The 24,709-nt window shown below is 34.1% G+C and overlaps 1 protein-coding gene across 2 annotated transcripts in view; it reads right to left on the bottom strand.

The window, feature by feature from the left end:
* Positions 1-24,709, bottom strand: part of LOC145685834 (uncharacterized) — a 220,526-nt gene that overhangs the window by 63,874 nt on the left and 131,943 nt on the right. For both annotated transcript variants that reach the window (XM_081758426.1, XM_081758427.1), the window contains exon 4: positions 17,279-17,418. In XM_081758426.1, coding sequence (XP_081614552.1) covers positions 17,279-17,418 — 140 coding nt within the window. The remainder of the gene's footprint in view (positions 1-17,278; positions 17,419-24,709) is intronic.

Genomic DNA, 24,709 nt, shown 5'->3' with positions numbered 1-24,709 from the left:
CAGAAATCATTTTCGTTTAAAGTGAAGGTTTGAAGTTCCAAAACGAAATGGTAATTTTAACCCGTGTTCATCTCTTAAGTTTACTTCTATTGTATCAAAATATTTCTTTTCAACTTTATCATAATGTGGTGTGTGAAACACAAAAGATTTTACATGACCGTGTTCTACCTTATATACACTAAGTTTTCGAACTAATGGACCTAAATTTTGTTGATGTTTTACAATATCAATGCAAACATTAATTGTATTTGAAATATAATCTAAATCACATGGAAATTTTCCACGTGCTAATATTAAATCAACATTTTATACTTTTGTGTATATAACATTTTTAACATCAAGCGTATTTTCATTAATAAATCCAAAAATCTGTTGTAATCCTGGTGTAACATCAATCATACATTGATCTTCTAATTTTAAAGAATGTTTAATAACAATTTGATTTTTATTTTGTAAATAGAGTAACATACGAACATTTTCAGGAATTAATTGTAGAATCGATTCAATTGATGAATAATATCCAGGTGTTATTGGAACATGGTGGCGTTCAACTTTATCATCGATAACACTAGTAATTATAATTTCTTCATTTTCACCAACATTGTAAAAACTCCACGAAATATTAATTTGTGTTAATGCAACAGCCCATTCCCCATCACTTAAATCAATAGGTTGTGCCAATTTAACTCGAAATGATGATTATGTATTATTATCAAAAAGATTGCTACTTGCATTTGAAGGAAGAGTAACGTAAAAGTCGTGTGTAAAGTTCGAATTCATTTTGCAGACTTAATAGAATCTGATCTAATCCACGAATTCATACTTGATGGATATCCTAACCATTTTACATACATCCACTCTTTTTTACGTTTTAATACTTTTTCAATGAGATATGTTTTCTTTGAATTTATAATTATCTTTTGTAATTCTTGTGCATAAAATATTTCTTTAATTTCTTCACCGTTCCAATCTTTTAATTTGTAAGTGACAGGACCTGACTTAATACATTTGTCAACAATAAATATTTCTTGTGACAATTTAGGTAAATATCCTTTTTCTAATATATGTTTATACTTACTAACACGTACATAATCACCCGGACTAAATTTACATGTTATATTCTTTTTATTATTTTTATTCCCGTATAATGTTTCCCACACTTGATTCACATTGGAATCATTTACTTGTGCAGGTGCCATTTTAATACTTGAATGGTATGAATGATTATAATTTTTTACAATTTGGTCTAATACATTAATATAACGATAAGTATTCTTTCGAGTAAAATAACGATACAATCTTTCTTTTAATGTACGTATAAAACGTTCTGCTAACGCGCATTTAATTTCGGAATGAACACTATAATGATTAATTTCATATTCTTTAAACAATTGTTTTACATGACGATTATAAAATTCACCTCCTAAATTTTGTTTGTACGTTAAACACAGGTAACTTGCAATTTTTAAAAATTTTTGTTATTGCTTTTACCATTTCAGGACCTTTCTTTGTTTTTAACTGAAGACAATATGCATAAGGTGAAAAAATATCAATACAACATAATATATATTTATAATTATTATTATAGCCTACTTGGGAATATTTTGTATATCTGCTAAATCCATTTGCAATGTTTCATTTGGTCCACTAACATAATACTTTTTACGTTCAAAAACTTTACATGCTGGTGCATGTAATGTATAAGCATCTTGAGAAGCTAACCAATTTTTAATTTTCTTTTTAGATAACTGTTTTGCGTTGTAATGTTTGTATACTTGATAAAGAATCAGGATTTGAATAATCATAATATATTTTTGATAATTTTGTCGTTTTACATACTATATTCTTTCCAGTGTTTAAATAAATTAGCAACTACTGCAGGACTAGGAGATTTTCTTACTTTACGAATACGTTGTCTACTACTGCTACTACTACTACTATTAATTACTTTTGATGCTGGTGTGCTAATAGGTGTACCAATAAATTCTTTAGGAACATTAAGATCTTCTAATAAATTTTTAAATTCATGAATACCTATAGGATTTCTTGAATATTTTCTTGTACGATTTATTAAATCTATAATATTTGAACCTGGTATTGTTTTTCCTTGAATACGTACAATGCCAGATTTATCCCACTGAATTTTATCAGAACTTGTCAACTGTTTTAATAATAGATCTGTTTTCCTACGAAGTGTTTTCGGTACTGATTGTAAAATGTCTGATACAAATGGTAAAATAAAAGTATTGCTATCTTGTTTGGAACTTGATGATGATTTTTCTTCTTCTTTTTCTTGAATGATAGGTAAAGTAATAGGTTTATGTGAAGAAGATGTATACTGTAAAAACGATGCAAAGCTTGTTGATATAATTTCCAGTTTTGTTGTACAGTAAGATCACGACGTTTTAAGATATTATTCATTTCTTCATCTAAACGTGACTGATGTGAATCTATGGATTTAAGATTTGATTGAATTTCATGTACAGCATTTCTGGAACTAAAATTTTACGTAATTCTGACGTATTTAGCGACTGAAAATACTACTTTCTACTGCTGCAAGAAGTGGTCCCAAGATTAACGGTAGAAGCGCACCACCTTTTTGTAGTAACAACTTCTTCTTTTTATTCAATGCAGTACGTTGCTGAGATAGAGCACGTAAGATCTTTTTATGTCTACATAAACGTTGCTTCTGACGAGAATTTAAAGGAATGTTTCCTTTTAATGTGTTTTTAGCTACTTGAAATATTGTTCTTATTAAACCCCCTGAAGCATTTTGTTAAATTTGTTTTCGTTTTGCATTTTTGCATTTGCACAGAGCACGGAGCCTGCTGTAGTGTTGTTTCACCTTTAACATATTGATGCAAACTAAACAAAAATTTCTGTATGCATGTCTTTTACGTTAGCGTACACATACATGATTTCATTCGGAAAAATATTTGTACGTATTCGCAACGCATCGTTTGTTTTTGTGTCAAGTCAAATAATAAATAAGTGTGAGGATCGCGTGTTACTTCTTCGAACACACTCACGACTTCTTTACTATATCGAGGCATACATTGCCTTGCTAAATATTGTATTTGTAATTTATCACGTAGATTTTTAAATACTATAATATAATGTGAATTTAAACTAATATCACGTGTATGTTCTCCTTTTGGAAATAACTTTTGAATAATAAATATTACAGTTAACTTTTTATGATGTGCATACTTTGTAAATAAATTAGCAATATCGCCATTAGTTTCCGACATTAAATCATCAAGTATTAATAATGAATTTTCTTTAATTTCAAAATTATTCATGTCAGGTATTCCCTCTACAAAACGTATTTTTGCATTTGCATCTAATTTTGGTATTACTGCACCATAACACCAAACAATGTCATTAAATTTTATACTAAACATTTGATCACATTCATTAAGTAAACGATTTACGAAACAAGTTTTGCCAGCCCTTGAAGGACCAGCAATTAAAATAGTAGAGGGATGTTGAAAGTTTAACATCTTGTAATCAAATGAATGCATACAATAGAGACTCTGCTTTATATACACACTCACACTCATACATTAAATATTTTCACAATCAATTTTCTGAAGGAGTTTCCAATGAAACGAAAGAATACAAAGGCAAAGTTATACAGTAAACGAAATGAATAAAAAAATCACTGGGATATAAGATTAAAGCTTGAAATTACTAGTTTATATATTGTTTGCACAGCAAACGAAATGAGTAAAAAATCACTGGGATATAAGATTAAAGCTTGAAATGACTAGTTTATATATTGTTTGCGCAGAAACGAAAATATAAAAAATAAATTAGTAATAAATTAAAACAAATCAGAAATAAATTAAAAAATAAATATTTTTTACATTCGATGATTGTTTGGGGTTTCATTGCACAAAGAGACATTCATACAACTCACATTTACTAATTCGTGGGTCTATAACCGTAAGGTACACTTGCACGTTTTTGTATTGGTTCATCGTCAGTTATGTCAGGTTCGTTAATACGTTTTTGTTTTTTGTTGACCTCACGGTGTGTCTTTGTCTCTCTACAGCTAAGGATACGGAACCCCGGTCTACGAACGATGCTATTTGGGTTTTCTATTACTGTGGACTCTAATTCTCCAGACACTAATTTATAGAAACTCTCAAAGTTAATTTTTTGAGAGGTCCTATCATTTAGTGTTATCCCCCTAATTTTGAATATATGCCGAACATCCCCTTTGGCATCTGTTAGCCGCATAGCATAATTTTTACAGCCTAGACCTATAAAGGTTGTAAACTCCCAACCTTCAGGAATTTCATTTGTCAGATCACCCAAATAGTTTCCGAGCGGTAACAAGGGTTCCTCATTTTTTTCTGTAGGTATATGATACTGTCAGTGTCACAGTAGATTACTCTGTTAGGTCCTACAGTCGTCAGTAGTTCGTAAAGTCTAAGTGTAGCCCACGAAGTAATAAATGCGGCTAGTATCACATGGGAAAACTCTAACGGAACGTTTTCATTTTCAATGTCTCTGTATGTGAGAATGAGATGGTCATCATCAATTGGTACCACACTTTGAATCTCATACCTTGCCGTAGTTAAATACCTAAGAAATGTGACCTCATCACTAACGATTATACTGTGTGACATGTCTGTGCCTTGCCCCACTTTCCATACAATGAATTGAGGTATAGTTTCGCACATTGCCTCAATCCCGGGTTCATCCTAATATTATCATAATTTAATCGTATGCCTTCATGGGCATAATATTCATCGATATATTTATGTTTGTCTTCTTCAGTGGTACACTAAACAGGAAAACCAGAGGCTTTCTGCTTCATCTGCAGGAAGGAATTCACATAGGTCCCGAACAGCCCACCTGAATTCCCCTCTTCAGGATCTAAGAGTTCAAATTCCCATATTTCATGTATATCGATTATTTTGTGACCTTTTTTAAGAGCAAGGTGTAACTCTGAGTGTAAAATGTTCCTGTGAGAGCACACTCAGCGTCACTATGAGTACATTCGTTAGTGTTTTCTTCTTTCATGCATGTGCGGCAAAGACCGAAAAGTAATCGACCTCCCGCAACGTATGGGAGCACCGGAAAATAGAGGTCCTTTGCGGGCAGGATTGTGCATTTATCTACACTGTGAATATTTTCCACATCTGGAAAGTCCGGCCCCGTGTAAATCTTACGTGATTTAACCGGCATAGGTTTACGTGCCATTACCCATGGGTAAAGACTAGTTACATCCGCATAGTAAATTCGCTCATCACTCGCACAATTGACGTAAGAACGAAAGAACTCCGTGCGACCACCATTGTAACAGTTCTTAGGAATTCCACGACAACGTTCTTGATCAAACTTTTGCACTTCCTTGTCCGTCTTTACCTTATTGTCCCAAGAACATTCCCATATTTCATATGGGTTTACACGTATACTTTTCAGGTACCTACGGCGCCGCATGGTTTTGCTCATATCGTTTTTCCATCGTATTGTACGAGTCTTGAGCATCGTGCAAAACCGCGTCACGATTAAAGGGAAAACAAAGGGGACAGGCATGGAAATAACACCCATAAAAGTCGAAGGCAGCGTTGAATTCTTCGTGCCATCCATCGACCTTGTACGTACCAATATACTTTTCCCCATCACTCCTAGCATGCTGGATTTCTATCTCTAATTGGTCTTCCATATACATAAGCCATTGCATAGCTTTTGTACTATACTTCGTCTTATGATGAAATCCCAACGCGGGAATAATAGGAATAGTATTTTCCAGTAAGTGCAAGGTAAGATATGTACGCATTGCAAGACTTGCAATGGTAGATGATGTTATGAAACATTGCAAACCCTTCGTTTTCTCTTCAATGATATGGCTAAACTTAATGACCGCTTCTGTTAGAATTCTAACGTCATTTTCACAATAAGCCAGCATATCCTTCTGCAGGTTAAACTCCTCGCCACTTTCTTGGTGCCAGGCTTCCAGTTGTTTTCTTTCTTCCGTGCTTAGCCCCTCAGGGTCATAGTACTCAAGCGGAGGGTAGGGACCGACATAATTTTGATTCTCTTCAGTATTAAACAAATATGGGAAATCTCCCTTCTTTAACTTTTGACTATGGCCTAACGTTTTCGACAATTTAGATAATTTCACACCAATATAAAGGAAAGAGTCGCGAAAAAGATACGGTTACCTATGTTAATATTAAAAATCATTTGACCCTGCATAAGAACACTAGGTACAATATGCTGGTCTTCTATTAGAGTTCTAAGACAGAAGAGGCCATCGTATCGGCTTCCATTATGGGCGATCGCCACGATCTTCTGAAAGACAGGACATTCTACTAACACGTGGTTAATAAAATCCCTCATTGTCTTAAAAGAAAACGAACGATTTCCAATATTGTCACCGCACGTTTTACAAGGCTCATCGATACCTTTCCTTATACAGGTGTGACAAACATGATGACAACACACCATTGCAACTTTATGTTCCCTTTCACCGCGCTCATTCGGTGCCTTCAACATCGTCTCTACATCGTAGGTGATGTATATAAACCTTTTCGTATGAACATTTCGTTGTCTCTGAACAAAACATGTATGGTTTGTATCAACATACGCACGGCACGTTGAACAAAAATGTTCACCACACATGTGATCAGATTTTCGCCCTCTCTTATCAAAGATACCACAATTGATGCAGAGCTTTACATTATCACATACGGATTTAGCCGCTTTATTACGTGTCACATGGTTGTCAAAACATATACCCTCAGCAAAATCTCTATTGCATGCATTACATTTAATTCTGTTTGCAGTATAGTCCCGTTCGTGAGTATGTTCGCAAAAAGTACAACGAGTTTTACACTTGTGTGTCCAATATCTCCAATCATAAGGTTGGAAACAATAATAACAATACTTCCGTGCCTTGAGAAAAGTTCTAATATTACGAATGGGTTCGAAATGACCAATAGTGTTACCTCTTTGATACAGGATAAAAATCTTATTTTCTGCATGTTCTCCAGGATAACGTACTATATATTCCCGGTTATTCTTTTCAATCTCCTCGTAAACCACGATTTGATACTCTCCTTTCAAATATGCTTGAAAGTCGTCCAAATCAGAGAAGTCACAACCTTGTTTACTTTGAACGTTAACCCCTGCCATCTGGCAGAGAACTTCTGCTTTAAAAAGCCACCTATTATACTCTCTTGTTCTTAAATTACATAAAACTTGACTACTTGAGGTATATTTTGTTATCCAATATATTATGGACATGGGGAGGCAATACATATTTTTATTTTCAATGTGAATTAGTCGCTTTTCCAAGTAATCTTGGTATTTTCCATACTTGTCAACGGCACTCGTTGTAGTATTTCTTCCCTGGCCGTGCAAATTCTCTGCTATGTGAAATCGAAACAAGATTTCGTCCCCCAAAAGGAACACTTCATTCGAATTTAATACACGTTCGATTGAAGTGAGGACTGTCCTAGCAGAGAAATTACCCTTTCTTCTAAACGGCACATATACTGGCTTGTTATTAGTACTATTACTACTTTCTATGTATAAACCAATGTTGTCCATGGGGCGTGCATTGGAGATCACATGTTCCAACGCAAAATCAATTAAACTTTCGATATAGGCCTCTGTGTTATTAATATTCCTTTCATCACCCACAGGTCTGACGGCAATTTCATGGCCCGTAAGATGAAACTTACGAAACCTTTGTCTGCTTTGTCTTACAACTTCGATATTACTATTTCCTTGATTATCCCCGCCGTTATTATTATCACTACTACTAGCACTTGTACTACCTCTATTAGGACTACCAGTAGTACTACTTGTACTATTTTTGTTCATGTTGCCAGTGGAACCATTGGTGGAACACTAGCATATGACGGGCCAGGCTGAGGAGAAATAATCATTTGGTTCTCTTAGTCATGATTATCCTCTACACATTGTATACAGGATTTTCTCCCTGGACCTGTTGCGTGGGTATAACCACAGCATTGTCCTCATTTTCAACCAATCTTCTCATTTCTTCTTCAATTGCTATTTCAACGAATTTAGATTGCCAATCCCATCTGCTTTATCATTTAGAAAAGCTAAATCTTCATTCGTTAATTGATGTAAATTATTAGGACGCAAGTTATGAGTTTCTTGAGGGGTCATGACTATGGCATTATTTTCAGATGAGATTAAACACGGTTCCGAAACAAAGCACTTGCCAAAATCAAAAAAGTCAGATAACTCTTTATCTTTTATCCTATCCACCTGACCTTCCCCACATGATAAAAAATAAAAGAGTTTTGCCCGCGCCGCTTCGTAAGCATCATAGGTACGGAAAAATCCATACACAAATAAATCTATTATGTCAGCACTGCTTACGCAATGCTGGAGAAGTAGTGTATCATTACCTTCAAAAACACGAAGGGTCCGCAATATGGCGTCGCATCTCCCCGATCCCCTATGGCCAAGCCTGTTCAATTCGAAAATAGCTTTCCAGGTACTAAAAACCCTCGGGTACTCGTTGAGATTGCGCACCAATTCCTGAAGATAAATTTCATCTACCATATTCAATTCTTCCGTTTGGCAGAAGGAATCCAGAAGGAATCTGAAAGAAATAAAACAAAGAAAAAACTATTTTGAGTAATCAAGTTGACGTTAATATATCGCTTTAATATAAAAGAGAGAGAGAGAGACCATTCAATTACTTTTAACCTATAGTTAAATTATAATGATATGTACAGAAAAAAAGCAATCACTTATTTTAAATCTATAGTTAAATAATGATATGTAAGTATATTCATTTATATTGAGTTCTAAACTATTCTATTAAAATATCCACACAAAAAGTCTCTCTGTTCATTAATATTGGTTAAATACAACTCAAGTACAATTAGAAAGTATATAATTTTCTTTTTTAAAAAAATCACAATAACCATAAGAAATACACACCTTTTAAGGCTTAGTCGTTCACAAATCCACAAAAAAGAAGAAGAAGTGTCGACTCTGCGTCGGTACTTTTAATGGATAAGTGTTTCAATGCGATTGCTACCACCACTCAACGATTAGCAAAGCTTCATTGTCTGGAAAAAATAGGCTTCAATAAATATAGTAATAATCCAATGTACTTTATTTAATACTATTAAAATAGGTTTAATAATCAATAAAGCTTTTCTCTGTGATCTTTAACGCACGCTGACGTAAGAAAAAATGATAAGCGTACACATCAAATGCAGATTATATCATGTTCTATCAAGTGTTCTCCCACCACCACTAACAGTGACACCTGGCGGAAGAATTTTAAATTAGAACTTAGTTTAGTTTAGCCCGTGTGCCATATTGACGTATTTCGTCGATGGTCCCGAATATATGTTTCTATATTTTAAAGGTAAAGTATGCTATATTTCTTTTTATCCGTAAAAAATACTACTGATGACATTAAATAAGTACCATTAACCCTTCTGGCAATTGTGTTCTGTTAATAAAACATACTTTGTGGGGGATAGCTTCTTCTATCAGTAATCCAGCACATGTTCATTATCTTACAAAACCCTAGGGGAATCTACCTACCATCACATAGGGCCCTTCAGTTGAACATAATTATCATCATGTTATTACCTATTCAGAAAAAAAGCCCTATCACTTGTAGGTTACCTAACTAATGGGAAACACGTCCTCAGTTGGAAAAAACATGGTAGGAATATCCGTACATAATTTCGTTTTGCTATAATATAATATGTGTTCAATTTATTTCTAATAGTGTTAATATCTACGGGGGAAATTAGCTAATGGGGAACACGCCATCAGTTGTAGGAAGATGTTACGGATAGCCGTACATAATTTCCTTTTGCTATAATATAATGTTCAATTTATTTTTAATACTGTTAAAATCTAAGGGGAACCCTAACTAAGGGGCAAGAGCCCCTCAGTTGAGGGACATGCTACGGATGGCCGTACATAATTTCATTTCGCTATAATATAATATGTGTTCAATTTATTTTTAATACTGTTAAAATCTAAGGGGAACCATAACTAATGGGGAACACGCCATCAGTTGAGGGACATGTTACGGATAGCCGTACATAATTTCATTTTGCTCTAATATAATACATGTTCAATCTATTTTTTTAATACTGTTAAAATCTAGGGAATTTATCTAGCGGGCAATACTCCATCAGTTGGAGGGACAAGCTACGGATAGCCCTACATAATTCTTTTTTACTTCCAGAATACACAACAAGTTTTCAAAATCAAAAACAATCTTCAATAACCAAATGTATTTTATTTAGGGGAGGGCTCCACCCGTAAAATTTTCATCCTCTCTCTTTCTTAACATTAAAGCTATTGTGTGCGTTATGGGGCTACCACCCTGCAAATAACTAACATTCAGTAATATTTACTATTAAAAAACGAAAATAAAAAAAGTACTAGGCATCCACGTATAACTTACAAAACTCTAAGACAGTGGGCTCCCTCCCCCAAAACTGAAACTTTTTTCTTTCTTTCTTCGAATAAATCATTACTAGTCCATATATAAATGTATTCAAACATTTGCTTTACTAAAAGATTATCATTATGTTACCAAGCGTACTTGTATGACATCTAACGGCAAAATTCTAAATTACATCATAGTTCAGTTTAAGCACATCTGTAGTGGAAAAATATATTGGATATAGCTGATTTTAAAGTGTAAAGCGATCATATTTCAGTACACAATCGGTGTAACAATAGGTATTACAATTAAAATTCATAAGAAATCAATCAAACATATTGTAATTAAGCACACTATAATTAAGCAAATAAAACTCTACAGGTAAGTGATACGTTTTTAGCCCTTGGTAAAATCAAAGTGGCGGTTCTTAAGGGAGAAAAGACCAGTATATTCATTTTTACAAATGTTCATTCATTCATGTATTCTTAAGTAAAATATCTCATCTCCCCCAAAATATGTACTCCCACAATAATAATAACACTGCTCAACAAGAAATTGTTTATCTTAATGTTTTTACATTTACCGAATGATTTTGACGTGCTAATTACGAATCTGGTATTAGTTTTTCTCAAATGTCGATTATTTGGAAGGAATTTTACAAAATCGTCTTTGTTCAAGAACGCTATTTTAGAGGAAGAATTTCTGCCATTACTTCGGCTGTCCATAGACGTCAACACAGAACAAACTCTTGTGGATTAATTAGCAAGTTTCGTTTCGTAACATATTCGTTCTATGATTACAAATTTTGAATACAGCCTTTATTTTGAATGAAAATAACTATCTAGAAAAATATAATTTCTTATTTTTCCCCTTACTTTTATAAAAAATATTAACTTTTACTTAAGTAAAGTCAGTAAATTTCTATATGATTCCACTTGGATCGCCAGCTGCATATAGTATTGAGTAGCTATAGTGGTAACTATATTATATCAGTGGCATTTGATTTAATTTCACTAGGTGCTGTGTGGAAGATAAAATGTCTACAATTAGGCGTTGTAAATTTTTAGCAGACTCATTGTGTTACGTTTGTGGATATTACATAAGCCCCAAACAACTTAAACATGACATTGTGCTTGGAATAAAGTTCTGTGTTGCATATGAAGCTTACTTTCGAGTGCCCGTAGGTGATCAAGACAAACATTGGGCTCCGCATGTGTGATGCGATAGTACCCGCTCTACATTAGAAGGTTGGTTGTGGGGAACCAGCAAGTGTATGCCATTTGCTATTCCTCGAATTTGGAGAGAGCCTACTAATCACCATAATGATTGCTACTTCTGTTCAGTTGACATGACCCACTATAAAAACAGAAAGAGTAGGAGACAATAGAATAACTCAGTAACTTACATCCATTGCTCCAGTTCCACACAGGGACGAACTTCCTGTACCCAAACCACCAGATATATTGTCATTGGAAGGAGAGCCAGAGGAATCTTCCAATCTTGATATTAGTTTTTCGCATGAAACCAGGAAAAAGGAACCTCATTTGCTGAATCAGCAAGAACTTGATGACTTGATAAGAGATTTAGATCTTCCCAAATCAAAGGCAGAACATCTTGCTTAACGAATGAGTGGAATTTTCTCCTTCCAACATGTAAAATATCAAAATATAGGAAAAGGCACAAGCCTTTTTTACAATTCTTCAAAATGGAAGGAAGTTTGTGTTATTGTCATGACGTTAGTGGTCTATTTGAAGCTATCTGTTTCCCACATCAACCAGAGGAGTGGCGTCTTTTCATAAACAGTTCATCTAGAAGTTTGAAGGCAGTTGTTCTGTACAATGGAAATGTGAATCCTTCTGTACCAGTTGCACACTCAGTCCACATGAAGGAAGACTACGAAAAGGTGAAATTATGGTTGGAAAAGATTGAGTACCAAAAATATAAATGGGATATTTGTGGAGATTTTAAGATGATCAGTTTTCTTCTTGGTTTGCAGAGTGGCTATACTAAATGTTTGTGTTTTCTTTGCCTTTGGGATATCAGAGCTACTGACCTTCATTATACACTCAAGATGTGGCCAGAAAGGAAACATTTACTTCCTGGCACTCACAATGTCATACATGAACCTTTAGTTGAAAGAGAAAATAATCTTACTGTCACCACACCACATAAAATTAGAACTTGTAAAACGCTTTGTTAGAGCATTAGATCCACATTCTGCAGCTCTTTCTTACCTAACAAATATTTCCACAGTTAACTGACGCTAAAATCACAGCTGGCGTATTTACTGGCCCACAGATACGTGTGATGCTTCAGTCTGAAGAACTTCAGAATGGAATGATTCGAGAGAAAAGAAGTACTTGGGAAGCTTTTAGGGCGGTAGTTCAATTTTCTTTGTAAAAATAGGAGTGAAAATTATAGGCAGTTAATAGATTCTTTGATTGACCTATATCGCAATTTTGGTTGTAGAATGTCGTTGAAATTGCACTTTTGTTTTCCCATCTTGATTTTTTCCGTCCAAATTTAGCAGATGTGAGTGAAGAACATGGTGAACGCTTTCATCAAGACATTGAACAAATGGAAAGAAGATACCAAGGGCGCTGGGACACCGCGATGATGGGAGATTACATTTGGACAATGATTTCTGATGACAAATCAGCTTCGCAGAAGCGAAAAAGCAAGCGTGCTCATTTTTAAAATGATCTGCATTGTGTGCTTGTAGCGAAAGAGGATATATTTTTGCTAAGTTTTTTTTATTTTGTACGCTGTGTTCGTACTCCGTAGTGACTAAGTTAATTCTGCATAATTTCTTCAGTGAAGCATATTCTAAGATAGCAATTAGATGTAAATTTCTCGACAAAAATTAAAACCGGGCCAAAACTGTGGCTTATATAGACTAGCCTATTAATATTCACTTCTTCTACGTACGAAAAGTGTTAGAAATGTAATATATTTTAGTTGAAAATAGAGGTAGGAACTATTACACGAAAATGAAAAATGACTTTTTTCATTTTTCGCTCTCAAGTTCCACTTGATTTCATAACCAAATTTCTAATTTTGTCCCCAACATTTTGTGTCGTCTTGTGAATATCAATTTAAAACTTGAAGAATCAATTTTTCATTTAAAGAAAATGTAATTTGACTAACTGTACTAACAGTGTTGCCAACTCCATAAATAAAAAATACTTAATTTTGAGGAAAAATTAAGATGTTTTTCAAAATTTGTTGATCTTTCGCATGCAATATTGCAAATAAACTGCAGTTTAAAAGCCTGTTCCTTTGCTTAAAAAGCAAGGTATAACCGGTTGTGTGAGGGCAAATGGTTTCTTAGTTATTACGCTTAAACTAAAAATGGAGGAAAAATTCGACAAATTACCAGATTTCTAAGGGTTAAAGACGAATTTTAAGGCGATTTTTGACATTTCGGGAAAACCAATGTTATGCACGTTATTAGTACCACCCAACGATATTAAAAAAAGAAAATAAATCAGATAGACATAAAGTTGGTCAAAATTTGTTACCCAGTGTAATAATAACTTTGGCATTAAAAAATCGAAATTACATTTCCACTGGTCCCGGTCTGTCACAAATCCTAAACCTCTTGCCTTTATTACAAAATGGTCCTAGGTTCATTTTCTGATAGCCTTACAACACAAATAATCCCAAATTTATTTCCTAGCACAACTACAATGCGATTCAAAAAATAATTAGTCCCGAAACTTCCATTATAATTAAGTAATACAAGCAACTAGCATTTAAAAAAATTAAATGATTCTCACCTTAAATATCAAACTTCCGTCTAACAGTCAGAATCAGAAAAACCAAAAAAACTTCAATACAGACACAAGAACAAAAAAACGTTTTCAATATGCACTCGTGCACTAGGTAAATATTAATAAAATTCATCTTTATTTGGGTAATATTAATAATCTTTTCGTCATGTATCATCTTTTCGTCATGTTTTCAAAAACCGTTTTTCTATAATTATAAATAAAGTCAGCATGTCCGATAACATTGTTCATCATGTTTAAAATCGATACAATCAATTTATTAAGTGTTCAGCCCTCCAGCATGAAATCTAAAAATTTTTATTTACAAGTTCATCAACCGGGGTAGGCATCTTATAAGTAAATGATCTTTCAGGGAAAAGCTACCATTTTTTCATTATTCAAGACAAGCTGTCACCATCCCGCATGTACAACATAGCGTACTGTTCTGAAATATACACACTTTCTCAACTAATTAAGGTAATGGTTACAAGTAAAACTTCACGTTGCCAAAATCAGATATCGCAAAAAATACATTTATGTGTTTGTCCATATCATCTTGTAAAAGGGAGGAAACATTAAATATGTATCTATCTGTCTTCATCACTGCAGATAAATAACTCGATGTCAATCATGGTTAATGGACGTTATTTCAGTACACAGCGGAAAGCGGAAATAAAAGTAGAAAGTGCAATGACACTGTATAGCTATGTGTGTCGCCACTCAAATTTCAGCCAATTTTCTAACGGGGGCAAGGGAAAGCGTATATAGGTCAACTACCCGGAAGCAAATCCTTTTGCAAAAATAAGACTGAGTGTTCATTTCTAAGATAGCCTCTGTGAGAGACACAAGAATCATTTGGTCTCTCCGCATTTCAAACTTAGAACATGCTGTAAGAACTGAGTTAACTATAAGCCATGAACAAAATCAATAAAAATGAATATTAACAAAATAAATAAATAAACTATTCAATCCGCACACATTTCCTATCTCCCGCATGAATAAATATTTCCCTCCCATCATACACCGTTCACCTCAGGTGCTAAGGGTCCCGGGTTCATTCTCAGCATCCACCACATAAACTTTTATAATATATATATATATATATATATATATATATATATATATATATATATATATATATATATATCAATACCTTTTATAAAATGGTTTCCTCGAACTTTCTATATACTTTTAAGAGCTATCTTTGTAAAGCGAAGCAATACAAAAGATTCATTACTCATCATCACCATCTCCTTTAGCCTAACCGGCATAAGCGTGGGACTCAAAGATTTCATTTCTTTTCTAAATTATATATATATATCTCAATGTAAGTTTATATTAGTCAAACCCATCTGTATAATACGAAATTCAAACGGGGGTCTTCATCTCAATGTAAGTTTCTATTACTCAAAAACCATCTGTATAATACGAGATTCGAACGGGGGTCTTCATTTCAATGTAAGTTTCTATTACTAAAAAACATCTGTATAATACAAGATTCGAACGGGGGTCTTCATTTCAATGTAAGTTTCTATTATTCAAAAACCATCTGTATAATACGAGATTCGAACGAGGATCTTCATCCCAATGTAAGTTTCTATTAATACGAGATTCGAACGGGGGTCTTCATCTCAATGTCAATAATGTAAATATATTCAATATTATTAATTTAATCACTGCTACGGAAGTAAGTGATACAAAATAACGTTTCATCATATGTACCAATATTCTAATTAACTAACATAGGATCAGATTTAATTCAAATCGAACCAATTAAAATTCAAATTTAAATTTCCATTATTATTTTTAAAAATATACAGTATACTTCGGGTACATACACGTATACACACTCAAAAAAGAGGACACGACCTTTCCAGACGGTACATACACGTAATCACATTTAAAAAAAGAAAACAGAAACTTTCCAAACGGTACATACACGTAATCACACTCAAAAGAGGCCATACACGTAATCAGGACACCCACTTTCCAAAATAACGGTACCCGTGTAGAAGTAGCTCCTTACCTACTCTAATTTCATACTAGAAAACTGACTCTTTTTATATATTGGATTTTTGCGTTACTGCGATGAGCATTGAAACTGGAAATCGTATATATCTACTGCTATTGCTTGATATAGGCTAAAGATATAAAGATTCAAACGAAAGTTTCTCTTAGGTCGCTAAGTTATTTCCAAACACCCCTTATCGATATCTGCTACCGTTTGCGCTCTATGGAAATCAAAAATTAAACCGAAAATGGTAGTAAATTTCCAACACTTCTGATCATAATGGAGACAAATTCAAGAAGATGGAATCTGTTGTTATGACGCAGAGTCGAATGAAAAATACTTCTTTTGGTCTATATTAGGCTTTTTGTTCTATAGCAATAAAGCTTGAAACCGGATACCGATTATTTCGATCACTTACAATTTGAAAAGGTAGTTAACAGAGAAGACAGAATCTTAGACAGAGAAGATAGACACTTAATCTACCTCTTTTCCTGTATGTAGATTAGTATTGAAACTGAAAGTACAGTACTAGTAAATTTTTATCATTTTTATTTATTGTAGACTAGTACTGGTGAGAGTTGTATGTTTTCAATAGACGCTGAATCGATTCCAGAAAACCGCTTTTGTTCTACGACGGCCAACGTTGGAACTGTTACAGTAACATGTGTGAAGAAGATATCTTTTCTTGAGATACTGAATCGATTACAATGAAAACGTTTTAAACGCCATGATTGTTTTGTTCCAGGAATTTAAAGTGTAAAACAGGAAACGGTTGATCTCTATCCCTGCCGTTTCGACTTGAGGGTTAACGAAGGAGATCATCCCCATTCTTTGGACTCTGAATCGGTTGCACAAAAATCGACTGCTCTTCGATATATCTCTTATCGTTTTTGCTCAGATATCTCAACTGACGGACGGCCATAACCTTTCTATATATAAGAATTATGACGCTCACACCAAGCATACTTTGGATGTCTAATAATAATAATAAGAAGAAACTAAGATGAAGCTTCAGCTCCTAGCTTTCTCGTAAATGAGTTGCCTATATACACTCTAACTTATTAATGAACTTACAGTGTTTCTTGGAGCACAGGAAATCAAGAGCAGTCGATGAAAAAGTGTCAAGTACTCCTGAATCTTCGCGACCGGGGTAGGTGCACATGACTATTGCTTGGCTTGACATCTTTAAACATCTCGCAGCTTTAGGTTTATACCTGAAATACGTACATTAAGAAATATAATCAAATTTTGATAAAAAAAAGCATTAAAATTGCATTTAACATATAAACTGCATTAAAATTGTTTGATTATGATCAAATATAGTCAAATTTCTTTGGGGCGATTATTCCTACAAGGACTGATCTCTACTTGAAAGTATGTTCCAGGGCAATTGCTGTTTACAGAACAAAAAATAGATTGTTTAATCTTGATACAAGATGTGTCATATTTTCTTTCATACTTTCCATTCTTCTTCCTCTGGATTGATTAAAAACAAACAATACAAGAAGGGTATACTTCTCTTCCACCCCGATTTATAAGATTAAATTTCACGATAACAGTTAAAAAATTCGATTTTTACACAATATGATGCATATATTTACAGATGGTTTTACACAACTCCAATCATTTTAAGTTGCCCTTACAAAAATGTCCCTTTTCGCAATTTTTTACTTATCAAGTGGCAACATTTCAAGCCTGGTGATTAATAAAATGTATTTATGTGTCCTATTTTATGTTCAACTCAAATTGAAAATTTCATCTTGATCGATGAAGTAATGACAGGGAAAAATGTATTTCAATCTTTTCACAGGGTTCATAATCATTGATTTTCATGGAAGTACATGTATGATTTTGTATCAATGTTCCATATTATTTTTCTACCGAAAAGAAATGATATAAATTATTCTAGTTGCTTTTTCTCATTCGTTGAAGTATGACAAATTCCCAGTACCAAGAAATCCTCCAGGAAGGTTTTATGGTTTCTTGGTCCATGGTATAATAACTTTACTGTTGTGTGGTTCCATTATATTCTTTTAAAAATACTTTGTCTTGGGGTTCTATAAGGAATACAACTTCCAAATATCTGCTGATAACTGAAATTATCAAAACTCTCCGAGTTATGCACAGTGAACGTATTCTTATTGCATATGCACACAGATAATTACACTTAATATAATATGTTGTAATATGTACTTTTTCAATTGCCATGCTACTAAACAATCTGTAATATTCTTTGTATTCTTGTTTCTTTGTAGGTTGATAATAGTACCACATTTGCACTGAAATCCACGTCATCTCAATTATTCTGAAGAAGAATGCGAAACAAAAAGAAGCCAGACAGAGAGATGACAATTGCAACAAGAAAAGCAATTGCTGTTGTGAAAAATTAAAAAAAATCTGTGCAATACATTGCCCATAAACCAAAACTGGCATTACGTTAAGACATTTCATTGAAGAAATCTTCCATAAAATCTTTCAGGTCAAAGATCTGCAACAAGACAGCGGTACTACAAAACTTCACCGCTTAATATAAATTTTCATCAAAATCCCTACAGAATACGACACAAGCAAACACGGGACTACCAACGTTTTACAAAATTAACAAAATTGCTAAGTCACTCTGCTGTATCATGCGGGGCAAAAAAATTATCCACTTGACGTGGATAATTCGCCATATTTGAAGCGTACTGCTGCACGGCAATGGGGTAGACATTCTGTTTACTAGGAGGAGTAGTGCATATTTTGGCAGAAACCGCGAAAATTGTGATCACGAAGAAAGGGAAGAAAGATGGATCATTGGAATCACTGGTGACATGTGTCACTAGAATTGCATAAAGTCCCATTAAAGAAGCAGCTATTTGAAAGGAAGATGAATCACTACGGTTACAGATTCAAGAGAGGGATCTTATAGCAGCCAAAATGAGGTATCACAACTTTGTGCCCATAAAGACTACACAAGAAGTGACTAGACATAAAACTAGTGAATATTAAACATTCAAAAAATGCTTACAAGGCACAGGGAAAAGCTGTTATGCAGATTTGTGCATTTGTCTAGTGGAAATAATTAAGGAGTTCAATGTAGAAATTTTACGTTCTATCTGTTAATATATGTTCTAGCAGAAGACCTAGACAGTGTTAACCAGGAATGTAAAATCTGTAAACTGAAGAATTTGCTGAAACATTTCTCACGCGCGCTATAGTTTGTTATTTTACCAGATCCTCAAGGTGAAACCTTTTATGCAAGAGACAAACTAAAGATTATTTTGTTGAAGACGAACTTCATGCATTTATGTCAGTAAGTATTTTGACTATTGAAGCAGCTTTATTGTTACTGCGATCGGCAGGTGTGAATTACTTCGTGGCAGCCCACGGTGGGAATCCTACGTTCCTAGAGCCCAGATATATCTTATATCCTCATAAAATTTATATCTACCATTTTAACTGGAAGTGATATGGACGCAAATCCTGGAAAATTATCCCACAAAAAATTGGAAGAACGCATATGAATCTTTTAATACTGATGGCTGGAGATCATCACCGCTTTCGACAACACAATCACACATTGCTGTTTCTAATATTTGATTTTTTTTTTTTTTTTTTTTTTTTTTTTGTAAAACGACACATGTCAAGTTTTGTCAGACACGAAATTAATGACAATATTGTGTTTGCTACAGGTGTAGATATACATTTTGTGAGACATCTACACCTGTCAAGGTGTTGGTATATTATAAATAAATAGACGTTTTTGGAGAAACTATGGTATAGTTTTTCTCGTTTTCCTTAGACCATGTTTTTACCGATATGTGTTGTTTTACAAAACAAATGATTCATTTCTAGAAATGAAGAGGAGTGGCCCGTACAATTGAGCCGTTTCATCAATTCTGTACTGATTGTGAAATGCCTGACTGTTATGCTAGGAGCATATGTTTTGAGATAACCAAGTCCATCTGATACAACTGAACATACATCTTGCGCCAAAGATTTAGCGACACTTGTTTTCCGAGAACTTGTGCCTGTATTGCTTGCCGCTAGAATTACAGATATATACTAAATAAGGATATTAGGTAAGTGTAAGTACTTAGAATGTAGCATTTTGGCCATGGCGAGCTAGGACTGATCGAAGTTCGATGGTGATTAAAAACAGCTCAGTGTAACACTAAAGCTGTTTCAATAACCAAAGAATTTTCTGAAATGCTTTTTCAACGAACTAAACTTTAGGTATGTTTGTTTGCATGAAAAATTTCACCTCGATTACCTGGTAAAATAGCAAACTCTAGACCACGTGAGAAATGCTTCAACAAATTCAACTTTATTTCACACATTATGTCTTCTTGTTGACCATACATCAGACATTTTTTCCCGAATAGAACTTGATATTTCTACATTGTACTCCAGATTATGTGCCGCTGGACATATGCACAAATATGCATAAACACTTTCTCATTTGCCTTGTAACCATTTTTCGAATGTTACATTTTCACTATGTTTCTAATCACTTCTTATATAGTCTTTACGGCAGAAGTTGTGGTACCTCGTTTTGTCAACTATGTGACAAATATCTCTAATCTGTAACAGTAATGATTCATCTTCCTTTCAAATAGTTGCTTCTTTAATGAAACGTTCAGGAATTCTAGTGACACATGTAACCAGCAATTCCCATGACCCACCCTTTCTCTTTCTTAGTGGCCCCTATTCTCTCAGTTTCTGAGAAAATACGCATTGTTCTTCCTTACACAGAATGTCTACTATATTATCGTGCAGCAGTACGCTTCAAATATGGCAATTTTTCCACGTTGAGTGGATACAATTTTTTGCCCCGCATGATTCAGCAGACTGACCTAGCAATTGAGCTAATTTTGTAAAATTTTAAAATGTCCCATGTTTGTGTCGTATTCTGTAGGAATTTGGATGAAAATTTATGTTAAGCTGTGCAGTTTTGTAGTGCCGCTCTCTTGTTGCAGATCTTTGAGCTGAAAGGAAAATGAAATGAAATCTTTAAGTTTAACGTCCCCAGGTTATGCCGGTTAGGCTAAAAAAGACGGTGATCATGAGAGATGAGTGAAATGGTGGAATGAAGAAAGTGAAAGAAACGGGAGAACCCCGAGAAAACCCACCAGCACGGTCTTTGTCCGCCACAAAGTCCACACGGCGTGAGCTGGAATCGAACCAGGGACTCCAAGCACCGGAGGTGAACGCTCTAGCACTGAGCCACCGCGCCCCCTTGACCTGAAAGATTTTATGGAACATTTCTTCAGTAAATGTCTTAACCTCATGTCAGTTTTGTTTTATGAGTACTGTATTACACAGATATTTTTCTATTTTTCACGATAGCCATCACTTGCAATTGTCGTCTCTCTGACCAAGGGCGCCGATCCTGATGGGCCCGGGGACCGAAGAACCCAACGCTCATGTGGGGTCTCATCTATTTTTATGAATATGAATTTTTATGTGATTTGTTATTGTTATATGTATTATTACATGTATTGTTTTATGAATAATCCCCAAAGTAACAGAGAAATCAGCGCCCTTGTCTCTGACTGCATTATTTTGTTTCATATTCTTCTTCAGAATAATTGAGATGACGTGGATTACAGAGAGAATGTGTTACTTTTATCAACCTACAAAGAAAAAAAATACAAAAAATATAACAGATCGTTTAGTATTACGTAAAGTTAGAAACTACATATTACAATATATTATTTTAAGTGTAATTATCTGTTTGCATAATGCAATACGAATACGTTCACTATGCATAACTTCGAAAGTTTGATAATTTCACATATCAGCAGACATATTTGAAAGTTGTATTCACTCCAGAACACAAGAATAGCAACCTTCTCAAAAGAACATAATGTAACCACACAACCGTAAAATCATTGCTTTGAAATATTTTCTATTATACCATAAACTAACAAACCAAAAACCTTCGTGGAGGATTTCTCTGTACTGGGAATCTGTCATAATGCAACAAATGAGAAAAAGCAACTAAAACTGAATATTTCATCTTGACCCATGAAGTAATGGAAGAGAAAAATATATTTCATACTTTTCGCACAGTTGATAATAGAGATGCAGAGCTCAGAAAAAAAACGGTTTTTTTTGGGAAAAAAACTCGGTTTTTTCTGCTTCGCTCTTTTGCTTGGGAAATTTTGGGCTTTTTTGAAAATTCTGCTTTAAATTGATAAAACAGATTTTGTTTCGCTTCTCTACAACACAAAAAGTCATTTAATTAGTGGTTGATGCCGATAATAATATAAAACCTAAAAAATAAACCATGAATTTCGAAAAGATATTTCAAACAGTTTTACCTCTCAACATATTTACATTATGAATTCCAAAGGATTAACCAATGTATATAATAAGATTTTTTTAACCTCCTACATACAAAAGTAAGCAGGGTTGGCAAGAGCCATGGTTGTTTTTGAAAATGCCAAAAACCCGTTTTTGGGGGGAGTTTAAACTAGGCTTTTTTTGGTTTAAACCAGGTATTTTTGGGTTTAGATATTTTGCTTTATGTATTTATATTACATATTGACAGAAATAAGTTTGTTTCGCCTTGGTGTTATTATGCAACAACAGGGTTATGCTGGAAGAGGTCACATAAGCTTAAAGAAGTCCGGTCAGTAAATTTCTTAAATTGAGAAACTCCCGCCCTAGCCATCGGGAAAATCCCGTCATTACTCTAAATGTAAAACAATAACGGAAAAAATCCTGTTATTGCTATGCATGTAAAATTTAAAGGTCAACGTATCATAATCAGTACGCTAAAACTGAGGTATTAAATTGCAAATATAGTGCGTATATATCATTGAAAGTACAATCCAAGCTAATGTTGGAAGCTACGTAGGCAATCGATAAATTTTGTCAATTTATATCAGTATATTTAAGCAACCTTGGCTTCTTTATAAAACAACAGGCATTCAGGCATGCAGAAATATACAATTTAGTTTCGTTTCGTATGTTCAGGCTTAACATCCTTACGTAATACCGAGGTTATCAAGGAGAAGACTTTCGCTTAAAGTGACATCCGAACCGTTACTTTGTTTATGCATGAAAGAAGGGTTGTGGTTCGACCGAGAATTGAACATGGGACACCTTGATTAAAAGGTGAAAAGGAAATAAAACTAATGCAGATGGTTTGATGTATGGAAACGTCACCATGAAGTTCACACGATTCGCATTTTTCGTACCTTTTATTTTTTTCGGTTTAAACCAGTTGTTTATTTTTAAAAAAAGAAGAAAAACAGCTGGGGTAAACCAGCCAACCCTAAAAGTAAATACTTCTTTTAAAAAAGTACTCAAATAAGTAGCAAAATTCTATGTAGTATTTTTACTTCAAAATATTCCATACCCTCTTTTTGGAACAAAATAAAATTAAAATAAAACATAAGAAAAATACTTAGATTTATATGATACACTTAAAGGCTGCACACCTAGAGCTTTTGGTTTTGTATATTCTTGAAATTCTACAGTTCTATATAGGCACCATCACGGTTTATTCAGTCCTCAAGTTTTCTGTATTTTTAACAAGAGGGATTGAACATGAACGGTGTGAGATAAGAACATGGTAACCAATAATTTTACTATTTTAAGAAATTAGAAATTTTCTGCTGCACAATCCATTTTGAAAGTCGGAAAGCTGATTTTTCACATAAGTCTATAGATGAGGGATTAAACGAAGCGGTATGCGTTGCTGCCTATCTGATGCTGCGTAACTCAGCAATTGAAAATTTGTTAGTTACCATGTTCTTGGCTCACACCCTTCATATCATTATGGAACTATCCCCACCCCACCAACACACACGAAAAAGGACTACGGAATATATTTAAGTTAAGATAAATACAACTGCGCAACAAATATGATTGACTGGAGCTTTTGCGCTTCTATCGAGAAGTCCGGAATTCAACTCAGCATTCGACCATTCTGACAAAACTTTTCTTCATTCCATCTATGAAGTAGAAATAGTGCGTGTACTGTGAGTTGGCTGACTTCATTTATTATTGTTTTTAAATCATTATTATTACTAATTACCAGCAGTGACGATTTTGCGAGGGTTAGGGGGGGCGGTCTTTCGGACTGAAGCCTGTTCCCCAAAATTACGGAATGTCTAAAACAAACGAAATATCTATTAGCTATGCCTTTACTCATAAACTTTAAGCTGCCGTCAAATAAAAATTACGAATGTTTAGAAAAACTAAACATTAGTAAGAAAAAACCTCCCAAAATACTTTTCTAAATCCGCCAATGATTCTCAGTATAAAATGATTTTCAAGGTTGTATCCGGAAGATTATCGCTAAATATATAAACGAAACGAAATACAGTATTAGTTATGCCTGTACTCATAAACTTCAAGCTCCTCCCAAATAAAATTACGAGATTTTAGAAAATGAAACAATCAGAGAAACCCGTCCCAAAGTACGGTTCTAAATCCGCTACTGATTATTTGTATAAATTAGTATTCAAGGTTGTATCCGGAAAATTATTGCTAAATCGTTGCACAGCT

This window comes from Thermobia domestica, chromosome 5, assembly GCF_964235325.1.
Source record: "Thermobia domestica chromosome 5, izTheDome1.hap1.1, whole genome shotgun sequence".
Taxonomy (NCBI): Eukaryota; Metazoa; Arthropoda; class Insecta; order Zygentoma; family Lepismatidae; genus Thermobia; species Thermobia domestica.
Note: the sequence above shows the minus strand (reverse complement) of the source record. Positions and strands in the feature narration are given on the sequence as shown.